This window comes from Odocoileus virginianus, chromosome 29, assembly GCF_023699985.2.
Source record: "Odocoileus virginianus isolate 20LAN1187 ecotype Illinois chromosome 29, Ovbor_1.2, whole genome shotgun sequence".
NCBI lineage: Eukaryota > Metazoa > Chordata > Mammalia > Artiodactyla > Cervidae > Odocoileus > Odocoileus virginianus.
This window is the reverse complement of record NC_069702.1, coordinates 28,683,819-28,703,527: the sequence shown is the minus strand read 5'-3', so window position 1 is coordinate 28,703,527 and position 19,709 is coordinate 28,683,819. Positions and strand designations below refer to the sequence as shown.

General features: G+C 37.8%; 1 protein-coding gene across 1 annotated transcript in view; it reads right to left on the bottom strand.

The window, feature by feature from the left end:
* The window catches only part of GC (GC vitamin D binding protein), a 48,272-nt gene that overhangs the window by 4,957 nt on the left and 23,606 nt on the right, over positions 1 to 19,709 (bottom strand). Inside the window, exons 5-12 of the mRNA XM_020905824.2 lie at positions 15,063 to 15,195; positions 14,672 to 14,766; positions 12,419 to 12,548; positions 10,829 to 11,031; positions 9,972 to 10,101; positions 7,984 to 8,081; positions 5,965 to 6,097; positions 136 to 187 (exon numbers count right to left, since the gene is read on the bottom strand). Coding sequence (XP_020761483.2) covers positions 155 to 187; positions 5,965 to 6,097; positions 7,984 to 8,081; positions 9,972 to 10,101; positions 10,829 to 11,031; positions 12,419 to 12,548; positions 14,672 to 14,766; positions 15,063 to 15,195 — 955 coding nt within the window. The 3' untranslated portion in view covers positions 136 to 154. The remainder of the gene's footprint in view (positions 1 to 135; positions 188 to 5,964; positions 6,098 to 7,983; positions 8,082 to 9,971; positions 10,102 to 10,828; positions 11,032 to 12,418; positions 12,549 to 14,671; positions 14,767 to 15,062; positions 15,196 to 19,709) is intronic.

Genomic DNA, 19,709 nt, shown 5'->3' with positions numbered 1-19,709 from the left:
CTCATCTATAAAATGAGTTTGACTAGATAATTGTTAGAATAAATAATTTGAACAAATAGTCTCCTTCCTATTATGACTTTAAAAAATGCATAGTACAAAGCTAGGTTCTTTGCTGCCTTTAAAAACTGTACTTACTTAAGATGGTACACATGCATCAGGACTGTAGGGTATTAATTTCAGCATCAATCTGAAATGAAAAAATATTATTTAAATCATGGGGCATTTTGTTGTAAGATAACAGATCATTCAGAAGGAATAAACATTTTTTGAACCTTGCTTATATGAAACAATTCTTGTCTGAATACAGTTTTATATTGAATTTTTAAGTGACCATCCTTCATATTTATTTAGTTTTATATTACAGTATTCCAGGAAAAAAGACAAGAAACAATGACATGAGTTAATAGGTGCTAATTATTGGGTGTGCACAGAATATTAAATCATAGCAGATGAGGTTGGGTGCCAGGGAAGGAGTCCCAGAGGAGCTGATGTTTAATTTGAATCCTGAAGCTTGTGGAAGGATTGAGACAGTTATAGTGTGTGAATAGGGCAATCTGGGTTGAGTTAGTAGGTGCAAAAGCCTTGAGGTAAGAACAAGCTTAATGTACTTAGGAAACTGCAAGTAGTTTAGGAGAGCCAAAACAATAAGAATAAGAAGTCATGACCAGTTTGGAGAAGAAACCAATGGTCCAAATTCTTTTGATTAGGAAAAAAAATTGGATGCAATTTAGAAGTGATGGAGAGCAATTAAAATGTATTTACCATTTTGTGCATCACAAAGGTTATTTTGACCTCAGTACAGAGGTGGGATTGGGTGTGAGGCGCTGGAGGAAGACTAGAGATGAGAGACCAATGGGAAGTTTGTTCCAGGTAAAATGTTGCCTAGACTGTGCTGTGCTTAGTTGTTCAGTCGTGTCCGACGCTCTGCGACCCCATGGACTGTAGCCCCCTAGGCTCCACTGTCCAATGAATTCTCCAGGCAGGAATGCTGGAGTGGGTTGCCATGCCCTCCTCCGGGGGATCTTCCCAACCCAGGGATCAAACCTAGGTCTTCCGCATTGCAGACAGATTCTCTACCCTCTGAGCCACCAGGGAAGCCCATTGAGTATGAGTTTTTATCTAGTCATCTTCTACTTTGTAATTAGGCAAATTGTTCTTTTCTGAGACACTACAGCAGAGTTGTATCATAATTCTCTTTGCATGGTGCAAGGAATGCCATCTTTATTGTCCTCATTAAGTACTGATAATATAGAAGAAGGTATTTAATGAGAGATATTGAAGGGTTATAATTCATAGGATTTGGAACTGAATTGAACATATGTAGAAGTCAAAGATTACTGTTTCTATTTTTTGACAATGGGTGAATGGTGATGGTATTTATAAATGTTGGGAAAGAGAAGTTTTTAGGGGGAGACTTTGGGCATGTTGAGTTTGAATTTCTTGTGGGTTAAGAGCCCCCATGGAAAGCTGGATAAAAATCTTGGCTCTGAGAGGAGAGATTCTGCCTGGAGATGGAGGTTTGAAAATTAAAGACATGTCCATGGACAAGAACACTCAGGGAAAATGTAATGTCATGAAAATTGAGGATCAAGGAAAAAACTGGAAGAAAAGAAGTTTAAATTGTAGGTAGAAGAGGACAATACTAAAGAGAATGAGAAGGAAAGAACCATAGGAGAAAAAGGTAGAATATGATAAGATGACAGTTGTTGCAAGAAGAAAGAAAGAAATTGTGGATATCAAGTGTTTTACAGAGAAGCCTGCTAAGGACTGAAGAACTGTTAGACTTACCAAGAAAATTTCAGTGTGACTTTGTCGTTAGTGGTATAGCAGCATCAGATGCCATACTGCAAAGGGCAGAGGAATTCACAGGAGGTGTGATGAATGAGAGTGTATACTATTCTTTCAAGAATCTTGGCTTTAAGGGGAGGAGAAAGAAAAGTAGCTAGGGAGTAGTGTCTGAATTACCTTACTTAAGATCAGGAGATAAAAAACTTTAAATTAGACTCATTCAAAAGGTATTGTTGAAACAGAAGAGTATAACTAATGAAAACAGAGTCCAAGGAACTGGGATGAATGGAATTCAGAGTGATACTACTAACCTGATGTCAATTTTACTACTTTAACAATCATTTTGGAATTCCAGTCAGTAATTAAGTTTTCTGGTATCAATAATTTATTTTCACCATTATTAGCTAAATTAGGGCTAAATTCTGACAATCTCATGGAATAACAGACCCATGTGAAATAAATGATGGTTTTTCTGACATCTAAATATGGTTTTTCTAACATCATCTAACCTCCATGTATCTCACTCAACGCACTCACAAAAGGGAAATTAAAATGGTACCCAATATTTTAGAATTGCTTTAGATCACTCCACAAATACATACATGTAAAGCTATTAATATTCTGCTTAACAAATAGTAATGGCTTAATAATCTCTAGCTATGACATTGAGGCAGAGCAGGCAACGGCACCCCACTCCAGTACTCTTGCCTGGAAAATCCCATGGATGGAGAAGCCTGGTAGGCTGCAGTCCATGGGGTCGCCAAGAGTCAGACACGACTAAGTGACTTCACTTTCACTTTTCACTTTCATGCATTGGAGAAGGAAATGGCAACCCACTCCAGTATCCTTGCCTGGAGAATCCCAGGGACGGGGGAGCCTGGTGGGCTGCCGTCTATGGGGTCGCACAGAGTCGGACACGACTGAAGCGACTTAGCAGCAGCAGCATGACATTGAGGATTATAAAAACTACTTATACTGAGAAATTAAAATTTTTCCTGAAGTGTGAGAGAAAAGGAAAGAGAAGGCAGAAGGGGAAAGGGGTGAGAAGAGAAGAACTGGTCTCCTCTTTGCGCAGCTGTTCATAGAGATTTGCACTTGATTTTTTTTTAATTTTAATGATCAAATCCAGCATATGACAGTGGCTTTCTGAAAACTTTGGGACATCTTAGGGGTAATATACTGATGAGTTTTCAGAAGCTATATTATCAGGTCATGAATAGGAATGACCTGCCTGAATGATGGAGAGAAAAAAAAAAATCAAGCCTAATTTTGCAACTGTAAGTTTTTCTGCAGTCAATGGGCCTCTATAGAATAAAAAGGAATGACTTCTGAGTGCTGTGGTAAAGCTGAAAGAAAGCGACACTGACGTTCTATTTCTTGGTCATTTCAATATGAAGGTGAGGGAGTGGATGGAAGTAGATGACATAATTAAACACTAATTTCGTATGGTTCAGGGGCCCTTTCTGCCACTCCTCTGGCCACTGTGCCATGTATGCATACAACGGCAGATAGAGGTGGATCCTCGGATGTAAATGATTCCGTGTGCATGTAGTACACAGGCACTGCTTTTAAGGAGAAAACTTTCAAGCAAAAATAGGACAAGGAGATTTGATGATAAACTATAATCCAAATTATGGGGTGAATGGGACAAATATTTACACTAAGCATTGAGCATTAAAGTCAACGCTGTTCTAACAGATTTTGCCTTAACCTGAAGTCAGAGGTAAGCTCACTTACCTAGCTATGATATTAGCATTAATGTAGAGACCATCAAAGGCTAACAGAAACGCCAGAGAGTCTAATCTCCCAGGACTCTAAAAAATCATTTATCCATGAGTAGCTCAACTCCATTCATCTCACTGTCCTTTAGCAATTTCTGAAAGTTTGGCTACTCAGCAGCAGCACTGCTATAAACTTACTGGTTATAAAGCAAGAAAATAGAGCATCACAAAACTGCCTTCTTACCATGGTTGTTGAAAATATGAAAAGCCTTAAAATGGCAATATATTATAATGAACTATACTGAAAAGCAAATGAAAGAAATGAAAAGGAACAGGCTTGAAGGAAGTATGTGCTTCATGCATAAAGCTCCATTTGCTTGTACAAGGTCAAAAAGGAAAGTGGGTGTGGATGAACAGATAAAGGGACTGAAGACTGGTTAGCAAAGTAGTATTTTTGACAGAATGTTAAAAAAAAAAAAAGGAGTTAGGCTTTTTTCTTTTTTTTCTTAATGAATGAATGAGACCCTCATAGCAAATTCTCCTGGTAGAAAATAGCTTCTAGGTAAGGTAATTTTTTTTTTTTTTAACTTCTGGTAAAGGCAACCTAAATTCAGTTGTCATATTACCCAAAGCCAGTTGTCAGTAAAGGAAGAAAAACTGTTGGATTTAGTTGCTCTATGATAAATGTTTTAATGCCAGTAATGATCAAAATATCCTAATAATCTATGTCTTTTAGAACCTTGTTTTGAACTTTAATGAAAGATGAACATGATATGTTTCTCAGCAGAATTTTAAGAATAGGCTTCTTTTTATTTTATTGTACCCTTTTCATTCCAGAATTCTGGCTTTACAAATTATTACTAGGAAGATTGACAGATAGGTTTGGGATTTGAAGGGTATGCATTGAAACTGGAGGCGAAATTAGAATTTCCAAGGGTACAGAGCACACAAATGAGTAATGCGATGTAGCTCAACTTGTTAAATTGATTTAAGACTTCGTTAGACACTGTAAGGTAAAAAGGCTCAGATGGTGAAGAATCTGCCTGCAATGTAGGAGACCCAGTTCAATCCCTGGGTGGGAAAGATCCCCTGGAGGAGGGAATGGCAACCCACTCTAGTGTTCTTGTCTGGAAAATTCCATGGACAGAGGAGCCTGGCGGCTACAGTCCATGGGGTTGCACAGAGTCAGACACGACTGAACAATTAACACGCACACACACAGAGTAATAAAAAAAACCCACCAAAATATGTAAAAGAATTAGTATGTAAAACCAAGACTTAAATACAAACAAAACTTTTCAGCCTAACTTTTAGAAAACCAGTTGAAATATAAAAGAACCTCTACCGGAGAACCGAGAAGATACATTTTCTAGTTGGTAAAGAAAGCCAGACCAGACTCAGCAGAAATTATGAGGGGAATATCATGTTTTAGAGAAAAAAATTGTTATCATAAATCAAGCTACTGGGCAGTGAAATAGGCTGCCTCTAGGAGAAAACAAATTTCAGATATTTAAATGGAGGCTGAACGACCTCTGGCAGGGATGAACTGAGTGAAAAATTACACTCAACGACCTTTATAGTTTTCTTCATATAAACATTTGATTTCTTATTAAGTTCTTAGGTATCTTCAGATGTGTTCTACTAGAATGATAATAGAAAAATGAAGTGAAAGTGTTAGTCACCCAGTTGTATCTGACTCTGCCACCCCATGGACTGTAACTTGCCAGGCTCCTCTGTCCATGGAATTCTCCAGGCAAGAATACTGGAGTGGGTAGCCATTCCCTTCTCCAGGGGATCTTCTTGATCCATAAAACTAAATCAGGCTGTGTTGCTTTCATGGTTTAATTGCATATAAATTCAGATAAATTCTTTAAAAAAATCCTTTAATTTATAGAAAAGGACTTCTAATTGACTTGAAATCCCAGGCATAAGTAGTATTAACACCATAGTAAAATTATTTTTTATGTATAGACACAGAAATGATGGGTCCAAAGTGGACCATAAGTATTTCCTTCCCAATAGACTACAGAATAAACAATAGTATAATCCAGTCAAAAGGAATACAACTTAATATCATGAACTTTAGAAAGGTGAGCCAAGGAAGAATCTGTTTTAGCATGGCATAGAGCTGTTCTTAACCCTGCCTCTGTATTCCAGAAATATAACAGGTGAGACATCAAAATCCTTGGAATTGTCGTTACTACTTCTGAATTAGCCATAAAGTGAAATGAAATGACCTCCATATATTTTTGACTATTCTAATATAGCATTTTGAAATGACTGCTGGAAAATAAGGGGTTAAATCAAGGATATGAACAAATAGGATACATGCATCTGAAAACACCAACAAGACATTTCCCATGAGTAGGACAGGCAATCAATAACAAATGAGCAATTCTGACCACAAAAGTTCTTCATACTATGCAGTGATAAGTAGAACATTAAATTTTCTTACCTCTGAATTGCAGTAGAGAGGAGGTGAGTTTATAGAACAGCACTTGGAGGCAAAGTCTGAGAGCTTGGCAACCAGCTCTTGGCGATCCGTCTCCGTGGCATCAGGAAATTTTCCTGTTAGTCTCTCTGCCAGTCTGAAAGGCCAATTTTATGTAAAGTTCTACTAGATGTATTCTATAAACATGTCAAGTGCAAAATGGTAGCCACTTCAGATCTTTTTGCAACAGCAAAGACAAACAAGGAAAATAGTTACCCTTAAGAAAATTTAGTAACTGTGGAATGATTTTTGATGCCTCAGTTGAAGATTAGGAAGTGAAACCTATGTCTCTTTTAGATCATGAAAGTAAACATACAACCTGCTGCTGAATTTGAATTCCTATTATTTCCCTTTCATGCACGCAGTTACATCATGAGGATGACCTCCTCCTCTCTTTTCCCTAGTCTTTCCTCTTCTCTCCAGTTCTAGATTTCAAACTCCTCAAAGAGTACTTCCCTTATAGGACTTTGTCACCTTAATGTATTTTCTCTCATATGTAATCTCTTCTGTTTGCCTGCTACTCAACTAGCTATGCTGGAAGGAACAACAGGTCTTTCTGTTTTTTAAGCCCTGCTCTTCAGGAACTCTCCATCTCCATTTAAGATGCTGCTAGGATCTGACTTTCTTGATTCCTTCCAATTTGAATGGTCCCTCCCAGTTTAAATTAACTCTCTCTCCTCGTAATGGATAACTCAGCCTGATTTATGACTTTTCTAAGAAATATTGATACTTGCCAGCCCAGTAGTGGCCATTGTAATAGAGACCCAAATTTATCTAGAGTTGGGATTAGTATAATGATGCTGGGAAAGGACAGAAGGGTGAGGGGAATTAGCTTGCTTATTAAAGAGTTATTGAAAATAGTAGGTCACAGCTGGGAGGGAAAGGAAGTCAGATTAGATGCAACTCAGAGGATAGGGAGAAAAAGAGGGTGTGTGGGATTTTAAATACCTAGACTCAATAGTTTCAATCTTCTCTACCTTCAAAATCCCAAATATCAATTCTATTGCATTAACACTTTTAACGCACTGAGATTATATAAATTATCACAGAATTGTCCCATGTAACCCTAGAGTTCAAAACAAAACTGTTGGCAGGGAACTTAATTTTGTATTATCCATAATATTCTATACCACCTCCATAATTTATGAATTATACAATCTCCTGATAAATGGGAAACAACCATTTTGAACTTAAGGCTTTCACATTTTTTTTCTTTTAGACTTTGTTAAGGTCTTCATAGGGGTCACTGAAGGCTTCCTCCTTTGGGGATACTTTAAAAGGTTTTTTTTTGTGAGGTTGTATTTGTGCTTATTTGAGGGGTGTGTTGTTGACGGTTTGAAATACAGCTAAGAAATTTGCTTAATGAAATAGAGAATGACATGATCTCACAGACATATTTTCTAGGAAGCCAGTAAAACTTTTGTTATAGCCTATTATTTTAGTTTTAACACCTATTTATAAAGACATGCTTCCTTCTTTGACTTGTGAAAAATGGCTATTATACCTTATTGATTAACATATCTATTTCCAGTTTACAGAGAATACATAATGGTAATGGATGACACTGTGCTTGATTGAAAGTTTGGGTTGTCTTATCATATGCCATGAAGTTAGATAATATTTTTCAGGAGTTTTAGTTTCTCAGTTATGTATAGCAACAACTACAGATAACTTTATGGTAAGAGTGTTGATATGAGTTAATTATATATTTTTAAAATCAAGTCACTGTGGCTCTTGGAATTTATGTTTCTGTGACATGTGTTCTAACTGACCTCTCATCTGATATACATGACATCCCCCCAAAAAAGAACCGTTTTTTCTTATATAGGTATTAGATCGACAATTCTTTACAACTCTTAAATTGCACCTCCTTTTTTTACTGCTCAATTAACACATCTTAAGTCTTCAACCCTGCTTCAACTCACAATACCAGGCTATTATTATTGATAAATTTGAAGGAATCAGCCAGAACAAGACTCTTACTTTTTCTTGTACTCAGTAAAAGTGTTTTCTGAATAATCAGCACATAGTTCCTGTCCTTTTTGAATGAAAGATGATAATTCCCTTGTCAGTTGAGGGCCCTGTAAGAAAATAATGATTACATAACAATTACTTGTCTTGAAACTCTCATCAGAGAGAGATATTAAATCAGAATTCCAGGCAATGTATCAATATGAGTGTCTAACCTATGGATACCTTATCTTTGACAAAGGAGGCAAGTATATACAATGGAGAAGAGACAATCTCTTTAGCAAGTGGTGCTGGGAAAACTGGTCAACCACTTGTAAAAGAATGAAACTAGAACACTTTCTAACACCACACACAAAAATAAACTCAAAATAGATTAAAGATCTAAACGTAAGACCAGAAACTATAAAACTCCTAGAGGAGAACATAGGCAAAACACTCTCTGACATAAATCATAGCAGGATCCTCTATGACCCACCTCCCAGAATAATGGAAATAAAAGCAAAAATAAACAAACAGGACCTAATTAAACTTAAAAGCTTTTGCACAAGGAAGGAAACTATTAGCAAGGTGAAAAGACAGCCTTCAGAATGGGAGAAACTAATAGCAAATGAAGAAACTGACAAAGAATTAACCTCAAAAATATACAAGCAGCTCCTGTAGCTCAACTCCAGAAAAATAAATGACCCAATCAAAAAATGGGCCAAAGAACTAAACAGACATTTCTCCAAAGAAGACATACAGATGGCTAACAAACATATGAAAAGTTGCCCAACATCACTCATTATCAGAGAAATGCCAATCAAAATCATAATAAGGTACCATCTCACACCAGTCAGAATGGCTGCTATCCAAAAGTCTACAAGCAATAAATGCTGGAGAGGGTGTGGAGAAAAGGGAACCCTCTTACACTGTTGGTGGGAATGCAAACTAGTACAGCCACTATGGAGAACAGTGTGGAGATTTCTTAAAAAAACTGGAAATGGAACTGCCATACGACATAGCAATCCCACTGCTAGGCATACACACTGAGGAAACTAAAATTGAAAGAGACATGTGTACACCAATGTTCATCGCAGCACTGTTTATAATAGCCAGGACATGGAAGCAACCTAGATATCCATCAGCAGATGAATGGATAAGAAAGCTGTGGTACATATACACAATGGAATATTACTCAGCCAATAAAAAGAATGCATTTGAATTAGTTCTAATGAGGTGGATGAAACTGGAGCCTGTTATACAGAGTGAAGTAAGTCAGAAAGAAAAACACCAATATAGTATATTAACGCATAAATATGGAATTTAGAAAGATGGTAACAATGACCCTATATGTGAGACAGCAAAAGAGACTCAGATGTAAAGAACAGTCTTTTGGACTCTGTGGGAGAAGGCGAGGGTGGGATGATTTGAGAGGGTAGCGTTGAAACGTGTATATTATCATATGTGAAGCAGATTTCCGGTCCAGGTTTGATGCATGAGACTGGGTGCTCAGGGATGGTGCACTGGGATGACCCTGGGGGATGGGATGGGGAGGCAGGTGGGAGGGGGGTTCTGGATGGGGAACACATGTGCGCCCGTGGCTGATTCATGTTGATGTATGGCAAAAACCACCACAATATTGTAAAGTAATTAGCCTCCAAATAAAATAAATAAATTAATTAAAAAATGAGTGTCTATTACTGGATAATGGATAACATTTTCTACATAAGGCCAGATTGTATGTATTTCAAGCTTTGTAAGTGTCATACAGTCTCTGCTATAACTAATCAATTGCCAACATGGCACAAAAACAGCTGTAAACAGTGAGGAGGGCTGTGTTACAATGAAACCTTACCAACACTGAAGTTGGAGTTTTATGTAATTTTCATGTATAATGAAATACTATTTTTAAACCATTTAAAACTGTAAGACCATTCTTAGATCACAGGCACCAGGCCAGATTTGGTTTGTTAACCCTTGAGCCATACCAAGGTTAATAAAGAAAATATAGACAATTGTACCTTCTCATTTAAACAGGCAGTAGAAGATTCTGAGTGGCAGCATTCATCAAGGCTTTTCAGGGTTGGCTCAAGTACTTTACTGAGGAACACTTCTGGAATCTGAGTCTTCCTGCTTAGTTCAAATATATATCTGGCAGGAGAGAGAAAGGAGATAACACTCTTTAACATGGGTAGATTTGAATATGCATGTCATGTTCTGAAATTTAATATCTATTATTGTGGCAGAACACCTGGCTTAATTAAAACTAAAAGATTGAACTAAAAATGACTCTAACACATTTTAAGTTAAAATTCTCATTGAAATATAAGTTATGGATAGTTGCTTTGAAGCTACTTGGATTAGTTAAATTAAAATTCTATATGTACCAAATATACATTTGTTTATAAATTTATGCATAAATAGATCTATCAATACTTCAGATATATATGGAATTGCATTTGTGTAAAGATACTACATGAATCCAATATAATGCATCAAGTGGGTACCTTAAGTAGCTTTTCTGTGAAAGTAATTTGTGTAAAGGCTTCCATTGTCTCATCCCAATATTTATGCATTTATAAAAGCGATGAGTATTTAGACAAAAGTAAATTAGAGTTTCAGTCCAAGTTCAGTCTAAATTCTAATCTCTAATACCAGTAATTGATTTTTTGGGCCTGTTAATTCAAACTGAGATAGTTTTAGGCTTTAAGTATGCACATACTTGTAGCATATGCAACTCAATGTATGTAGCCCATTGTATCTCAGTTCTTAGATGGAGGAAAACAGATAAAGACTTACTATCTCTTCCAATTTTTATTTCTTTTGTCACTTAATGCTAGTGAATGTCAATACTGTCAAATTAAATCAGCCAACTTACTGATCCAGGACCTTGGTGTTTCCTTTATCACACACGTCTTTGTTCATGGGCAACTTGACATCTGGCAACTCAGGGTTTGGGGAAGCTGGCATGAAGTAAGTGCACATGAATATGTCCATGGGTGTTTTTTCTTGACAACAGTCCTTAAATTTCGAATTTTTAGTGGATAAGTTGTCACAGAGTTTTACTGTGTATTCAGGAAGCTACAAGAGAAATTGTGCATTTGTGCATTGTTAGTTTCCTACTTAATCTCATTAAAAATAAGGAAAGCTTAAAAAAGTCAGCATGAATGCTCTTACAAGGTACACTGGTAGACTATTTGTGGAGTGCAATTTGTCAATATGTTATTGTTCAATCGCTGTGTCTGACTCCTTTGTGACCCTATGGACTATAGCCTGCTAGGTTCCTCTGTCCATGGGATTTTTCAGGCAAGAAGACGGGAGTAGGTTGCCATTTTCTCCTCCAGGGGATCTTCCCAACCAGAGATCGAACCCACACCTCCTGCACTGGCAGGCAGATTCTTTACCACTGAGCCAGCAGGGAAGTCCTTGTAAATATGTACTAAAAGTCTTAAAGTATAACAGTATGATTTCCAAGAATTTACTCTCAGAAAATAATTATGAATGAAGGGGAGATTTAGCTAAAAACTATTAAGGGCAGCACTGCTTACCATGTTAAACTGAAACAACCTAAATCCAATAAAAGGGAACTGGTTTAAAAATATGGTACATCTAGGTATCTAAAGGTCTCTGAAGAAGGAAATGGCAACCTACTTCAGTATTCTTGCCTGGAAAATCCCATGGACAGAGGAAGCCTGGTGGGCTACAGTCCATGGGGTCTCAAGAGTCAGACATGACTTAGCAATAAACCACCACCACCAGGTAGCTAAATGTAGTATATGCAGTAGATATATACAATAAAGTCCCACTTAGCCATTATAAGTCAGGTTATAGAGAAACACCTATCACTGAGATGTATCCTTGAAGAAAGACCAGATGTCAAAGTATCTGTTTCCAAAGAGGTCCACAGACATGGAGTGACTTCTGTCTAAAGTAACAGTACAAATTTGTATATACTTGAATGGATGATATAAATGGAAAATGGTGAGAAAGTTGGATGACTATCAAATTTTAACAAGTATAACAAAACATTAGAAGCTTTTAATAATGAGTTCAGTGTTGTCTAATAGAACAGATGATGAATGAAATAACAGGTGATGATGAAATAATCTCTATCTGTATTGTCCAATACTGAGCACTTGAAATGTGGCTAGTGTTTTCAAAGAACTGTAGTTTAATTTAAATGTAACCATCTATGGCTAGTAGATATGCTCTGGGCTCTGTAGGTAGAGTAAGGTCTTTGGAATCAGAATCTTGGCTTTTGTGTAGACTTTGCCACTTACTAGTTGTAGGACTTTGTTTATTAATCCTTGATAATCTTCTGTGTCCTCATCTGTAAAATTGAGTTAACAGTGTATTTAAATTTCATAGGATACATAGGAGGATTCACTGAGATGATGCGTGTAAAAAGTATCTTAGGAGAGTGCCTACCATTCAGTAAGTGGTCCACGGATCATGAAGATTTTCTTACCTCCTTGGCCATGCAGTCCTCAGAGGTAGACTCACAGCACTTGGAGAGGATAGATGTTATATCTTCAGCAAGTGGCAAAACATCTTCCAGATGTGCAGTAGGCACTTTCTGGGCAAATTTGATGAGATGGCTGAACAGTTAAAAATGAATGATTAGTTTACCTATATTCTCAGTTTTCTTGGTTTCATTATGAACACAGTCTGGAGGAGCATATCTGTCATGTCGCAGATCCTTTGTGCAGAAGTCGCTATTGAAAATTCAGTCATTCCCAATGAATCTCTTCATGTTTTCAGTACTGATAAAGAGCTTCTCTTCTGGCCAGATTTTTGTAGCTGAAGCCAGTCTTTAAAATGTTAGATCTAGGGACATCCCTAGTGGTCCAGTGGCTAAGACCCTGTGCTCCCAGTGGTTCTGGGTTTCATCCATGGTCAGGGAGCTTCATGCCACAATGAAACGATGCTGCACACCACAACTAAGAGCTGGTACAGCCAAATAAATACATCTTAAAAATTAAAATGTTAGACCTAAAATGGCAATAAAGAAATCTCTAACATCTATTCATAAGGCCGATGTTGTGTTATGTGGCCCCTCCTAGTCTTTAGAATTGTTCATAAATTTATTTAGAAACTACAGATAAAAGAAATAATGAAGACTTGTAGCCCTAGACCACAAGTTAATGTTGATGTTTTGGCGTATTACCCTGAAGTATATTGCAAGGTTTACAAGGTATAAGGGATTTTACTCTGCTATACCATTTATCTATTTGCCTTTTTCACTTTCTGTATCAGGAATAGGTTCCATATCTTTCTTTTAAAATTATGGCAAAAAACATAGAAAATTAAATTGGCTATCTTATCCATTTTTAACTTTATAATTCAGTAATATTAAGTATATTTGCTTTTATGTAACACTACCATAGTATTTTTATTGCTGTTGCTTTGTAATATCTTTAAAGTCCTTTGATATTCCATAAGGATTTTAGGGTGCATGTTTATTTCAGAAAAAAAAAGTCAGTGGGTATTGACAGAGATTGTACTGAATCTGTAGATTGCTTTGGATAGTGTGGCTATTTTTACAGTTAATTCTTCTAATCCATAAGAATAGAATTTTTTCTATTGTAGCTTTGATTTCTTTTAGTGATGGCTTGTTTTCATTAAATATTCTTTTAAAACATAATTCTAACTGTATGGCATTCTCTCATATGGACATATTATAATTGATTTAAACATGCTCTATTCTAGCATATTAGGAAATGTTTTTCCTATTTAAAAAAATGTGGCAGCAATATTTTTAGCTAAACTTTTGTTCACACTCAGCTCTTTGGAGTAAATTTCTACACTCGAATGCAAGTATAAGTTTATGATATGTAAATTATATCTTATATATTATGTTATATATTTAAAATATATAAAGACATTTATATATGTATATCTTTATAGAAGGTTTTATACTATGAATTACTGTGCTCTACATGCCTAGTACTCTTAATGCAAAAGAAAAACTAAAGGGAATTTCAAAAGAAAATACAGTTTAGTTTTTCAGCAGTTCTAATGGAAGATTATTTTTAAAGGACTCACGAAAGTAGCTTCTATGCCCTTTGGGGGAACCTTAAGATCTGGTGCCAGCATGAATTCTTTCATTATCATTAGGAAAGAATTTGTGAATCGGAGTAAGAAGAATTAAGGAGATTGTAAATACTAAAGATACAAAGCTGGTAAATATAGATGTCTGATGAGCTCTGAGAGCATTGTAAACATAGAAACTGTCAAAATTAAAGTGTGACATTAACACAGCCGAACAAAAATCAAAGTGAAGATTAGAACAGAGTAAGTAAGTAAAATAAATTCATGGAGCTTAAGAGAGATATAAAAAGAATTCAGGAAGTTTTCTTCCCAAGGAAAAAATGGGTAAAGCAAGTAATGGGTGGTAAATAAGAAAATGATTGTTTTTGCTTATGTGTTTGCAATATACAGCATTATGAATATTGAGGAAGTAATTTCTAGTGGTCTACCAGTCTTATGATGAGTATATGGAAAAGGTTGATTAAAAGCAAATTAGGTTTTATAATAGTCTTGTTCCTTTAGTTCATGTTCTGTGTAGAGAAAATAAAAAGTATCTGAGCACTATTTTTGAGGGTTGTAGGAACACAGCACTATGGGTTGTATTTTCTATTGCAAACATTTTCTTAGAGAATCCTAACATGGATTGATAGTACAGAAATAGCTACACATGCTGATTGTGCTCAATTTTTACCTGACCCTTGACTTCTCCTTCCCATAAGCAGCATATTGTGAGCAGATTCTGTTTGACATAACGGTGAGAAGTGATAAATGTTTAAGCTGAAGTCTCTAGAAAATAAATGAGAAAAATCTCATTAGATGGTCAGGATACATTGAAAGCAGTGTGCAGAAATAGCAGAAAAAAGAGACATTCTGACTCCTTTTGATGACTGGAAAACTGAATTCTGACCAAAGGAACATTTCCCCCAGAGATGTGTGTTTTTCCAGTTAACAAAATAAAAAAGAGGCATTTAAAAAATGTTTTCAGATTCCAGAATCTGAATCTTTCTAACATTATTTAAAAGGAATGGCATTAATAGAAGAAGAAAAAAAGTACATTAGCTATGTGATAAAATGACACCTACCTCTTTCAAAAAGCATACTGTTGGGTTTGGTGAAGTACAGCAGGACCCTACCATAGAGAGATAACTCTTGGTGTAACTGACTAAAAGTGTCAGAGGAGCTTGTCCATAATTAATGGAATATTCATACATAAATCTGTGGGGGAAAAATAGTAGGATTAATGAACATATTTGTGGGAAACAACTCACTTTTTCAGAAATATTTTGATGGAAAAAAAAGGATGCATTGTTACTTTATAGTTTTAATACCCTAAAAAGCACCCGAGATATAGAGAAGGGGTTATAATACTAGTCATTTTTTTTTTCCCAATTGTACAATTTTATTAAGTGGCATTTTACAGACTGGTTGGAACTCAAGTCTGAAAGTCAAGAAAAATTAAGTAAATAAAAAAAAAAGTGGCAAAAAATGTGCTCCAGGTACAACAAACCAACTTTTTTCTTCAAGAAAGAAAATGTGATCACAGTACACTACTTGAATTTTAAAAAGGAAACAAAGCACATAAACGAAAAGTTATTGTACATGAAATGAGACAAAGTCTAATTTTTTACCTTCTATCACATGCGTTCCTATAAAATAAGGGATGAGGTTAAGTTCCTTCCAGATAGACAGTTGAGAAAACCAATAGATTAACTATCCAGAAGGGCCAAGTCTCAAGTGTTTCTCCCTGGCTGCCCAGTCTGATCCGTTCTGAAGGGTTTTAAGTCCATGAGGAACTGGCTACATGATCAGGTTATAAATAAATTGATATTAAGGCAATTTACTTATCACCATCTTAAGACATTTGGGATTGTCTTGGGTAAGTGGCTCAGCTTGTACTGTTTTAACTTAAGAAATCCTTTGACATAAGAGGAAACTTGACTTTAGCAAGGATGTCAACCATAAAAGGTTGGTGGTTAGGTTCATCGTATTTCAACCACCTGACTGCAGCATGTAAACCTGATCCTCTGCTCTGACAGAGGGTCCTGGTTGAGGATATGTGTAACTTGCTTGACATCAAGTTGTAGAAATTCATCAGTTTTAGAAACATCAGTAAAATGCTGATGAATAAAGTCATCTGCAGTTGCTTTCAATTCAGGACAGTCTAGACACTCTGCTAATACACTTATACCAAGACAGTTTGAAGCATCAATTTGTTCTTTCAAAAAATCAACAAACATTTTCTTCACAGGTTCAATCTGGTACTGGTTTGCTGCATCTAACAAGGAATGAAGATTATTGCTATATTCACAGAAATTCTAGTGGTAGAAGCTAATTCCACAAGTTGTTCAACAATGTCAGGTTCGGCATCTTTGAGTTCCACTTCAAAGGACTTTGATGCAAGCATGTTAGCTGTGAACTTTAGTTTAAAAAAATGTCTGGCTGCAGCAAAGACAACACGATGAGCAGGTATCTTTCTTTCCTGGACCATAAGGATCACATCACACTGTGTTTTCTGTTTCTGCATGTTATTCATGACACCCATGAAACCTGCGAACAATTTGGCTTCCTCTCCAGCAGCAAGTTTCTTCTTGGTCTCCTTCCTGCTGCTCTTCTTCACCCCAGAGGCTGTCACTCTCCCTCCGTCAGCGCGATTCACACCCGGGACTCGCGGGGCTCGGCGAGAGGTTGCACAGGCACGCTGGGGCTTGTGTTCACCAAACACCGAGGCTGGGACTTGGCTGCAGCCCTCTGCTTTGGAACATGTGGTTGGCGCCACTGCAGTAAGACAGGCCTGACAATCTGCTCAGAAGCTCTCTGTAAGGCAATGTAGTCTCTGGGCTGCGTCTCCAGCAGAACTGGAGCTGGAAGGAGGTGCCTGCGGCACTGTATACTAGTCACTTTTCATCAATATTTTAATTAAAAAAATCTTTCCTAAATTTCCATGTAGATTACTTGAGAGAGGTCATTTGTCCCTTTATTCATTTAGCTTCTACCATATGCATGGCCTGGGGTGGCTGCTTATTAACATTAATGAAACAAACTAAAATGAATATAATGCAGGGGGATGAGCCAAGATGGCGAAGGAATAGGACAGGGAGACCACTTTCTCCCCTACAAATTCATCGAAAGAACAATTGAACGCTGAGAAAACTTCACAAAACAACTTCTAATCGCTAGCAGAGGACATCAGGCGCCCAGAAAAGCAGCCCATTGTCTTCAAAAGGAGGTAGGACAAAATATAAAAGATAAAAAAGAGAGACAAAAGAGCTAGGGACGGAGACCCGCCCCAGGAAGGGAGTCTTAATAGAGGAAGTTTCCAAACACCAGGAAACCCTCGCACTGGCGGGTCTGGGGGAAGTTTTTGAATCTCGGAGGGCAACGTAATTGGGAGGAAAAATAAATAAAACCCACAGATTACGTGCCTAAAAGCAACTCCCAGCAGAAAAGTATCCCAGACGCCTGCATCCGCCACCAGCAAGTGGGGGCGGAGCGGAGAGGAACCGGCGGCATTGCTTAGGGTAAGGACCGGGCCTGAGTGCCCTGAGGGCAATCGGAGGGAGCTTTTGTTAGACTCCAACTTAAACTGTGGGACAGCAAGAGAGAGAGAGAGAAAATTAACCGGCCGGAACACACTGCCGGCCATTCACAGAACAAAGGGACTGAGAAACTCCAGAGAAGAGCTAGCCGGCTGCGGACCGGCCCAGCCCCACCGGAGGCAGGAGGCAAGGGGAAGGGGAAAGGGGCAAACTCGGCCCCAGAGACAGCATCCCCTACCACACTGCAAACAGGCCTCCAGTTTCTAACCAAAGACTCCCTGAGATTCTGGATGGTAAACATCCACCAGGAGGGTCGCGGCTAAACACAAGGGGCTAAACACAAGATGTACCCAACAGGCGCGCGTGGAAACTGAGGCTGGGATCGCGGAGGGGAGAAGGCACACCGCACCTGGGGAGAGTGCGCCCGTCAAGCTCCTGGCTGCCTGAGCTGCTCGGGCCGGGGAAGGCACAAAAGGCAGGCGCAACCGAGTCCGCGCTTTTGTGGAATACCCGACAACGGGAAGACAGGCAACGCAAGGCCCGCTCCATATAGAGCAGCCGGGAGCCTGAGCAGCATAGACGGGGAGAGCACACACCCGTGAGCGGGGCAAACCCAGTGTGACTGGAACACTGTGAGCGCTACCCACACACAGCAATACCTGCCTGCAGTGCCCCTCCCTCCCCGCAGCAGGACTGAACTAGCCAACCTGAACAAGAGACCACCTCCACCCGCCTGTGTCAGGGTGAAAATTAGACACTGAAGAGACCTGCAAACAGAAGCCAAAGAAACAAAGGGAACCGCTTCAGAAGGGACCGGTGCAACAGATTAAAATCCCTGTACTGTAATGATGTAAAGTAATTAGCCTATAAAAAAATAAATTAATTAATTAAAAAAAAAATAAAATCCCTGTAGGTAACACCGACTACACCAGAAGGGGCCTATAGAAATCAAGGAGTGTAAGCTGGAACGAGGAGCTATCTGAAACTGAACTGAACCCACACTGACCACAACAGCTCCAGAGAAATTCCTAGATATATTTTTACCTTTTTTTTTATTAAAAATTTTTTTTCTTTTCTTTTTTATTTTTTCTCTTTTCTTTTAAAATTCCCTATTACTCCCCCATTGCTCCTTAACTTTCCTTTTCATATATTTTTATGATTTTTTTAATTAGGGAAAAAATTTTTTTTCTTGTTTTTCTATTACTCCTTAATTTTCATTTTAATTTCACTATAATCTTGCAAAAAAAAAAAAAGAAGCCCTATTTTTAAACCGAACTTCATATATATTTCTAAAACTTTTTTGTGTTTTTGTTTTTAATATTATATTTTTGAGTCTAACCTCTACTCTAGATTTTTAATCTTTGTTTTTCAGTATGTGATATAAATTTTGGACATTTAAGAATCCAATATTCAGTTCCCATTTTTATTCAGGAGTGTGTTGATTACTCTCTCCCACTTTTGACTCTCCGTTTTCTACCTCAGAACACCTCTATTTCCTCCTTTCCCCTTCTCTTCCCAATCCAATTCTGTGAATCTTTGTGAGTGTCTGGACTACGGAGAACACTCTGGGAACAGACAGCTGTATAGATCTGTCTCTCTCCTCTTGAGTCCCCCTTTTTCTCCTGCTCATCTCTATCTCCCTCCTCCCTCTCCTCTTTTTCATGTAACTCTGTGAACCTCTCTGGGTGTCCCTCACGGTGGAGAATCTTTTCACCATTAACCTAGAAGTTTTATTATAAGTGCTGTATAGTTGGAGAAGTCTTGAGACTACTGGAAGAATAAAACTGAAATCCAGAGGGAGGAGACTTAAGCCCAAATCCTGAGTACATCAGAAAACTCCTGACTACACGGAACATTAAGGAATAAGAGACCATCCAAAAGCCTCCATACTTACACTGAAACCAACCACCACCCAAGAGCCAATAAGTTCCAGAGCAAGACATACCATGCAAATTCCTTAGCAATGCAGGAACGTAGACCTAGCGTCAACATACAGGCTGCCCAAAGTCACACCTAACACATAGACCCATCTCAAAACTCATTACTGGGCACTCCATTGTGCTCCAGAGAGAAGAAATCCAGTTACACGCACCAGAACACTGACACAAGCTTCCCTAACCAGGAAACCTTGACAAACCAATCGTCCCACCCCACCTACTGGGTGAAACCTCCACAATAAAAAGGAACCACAGA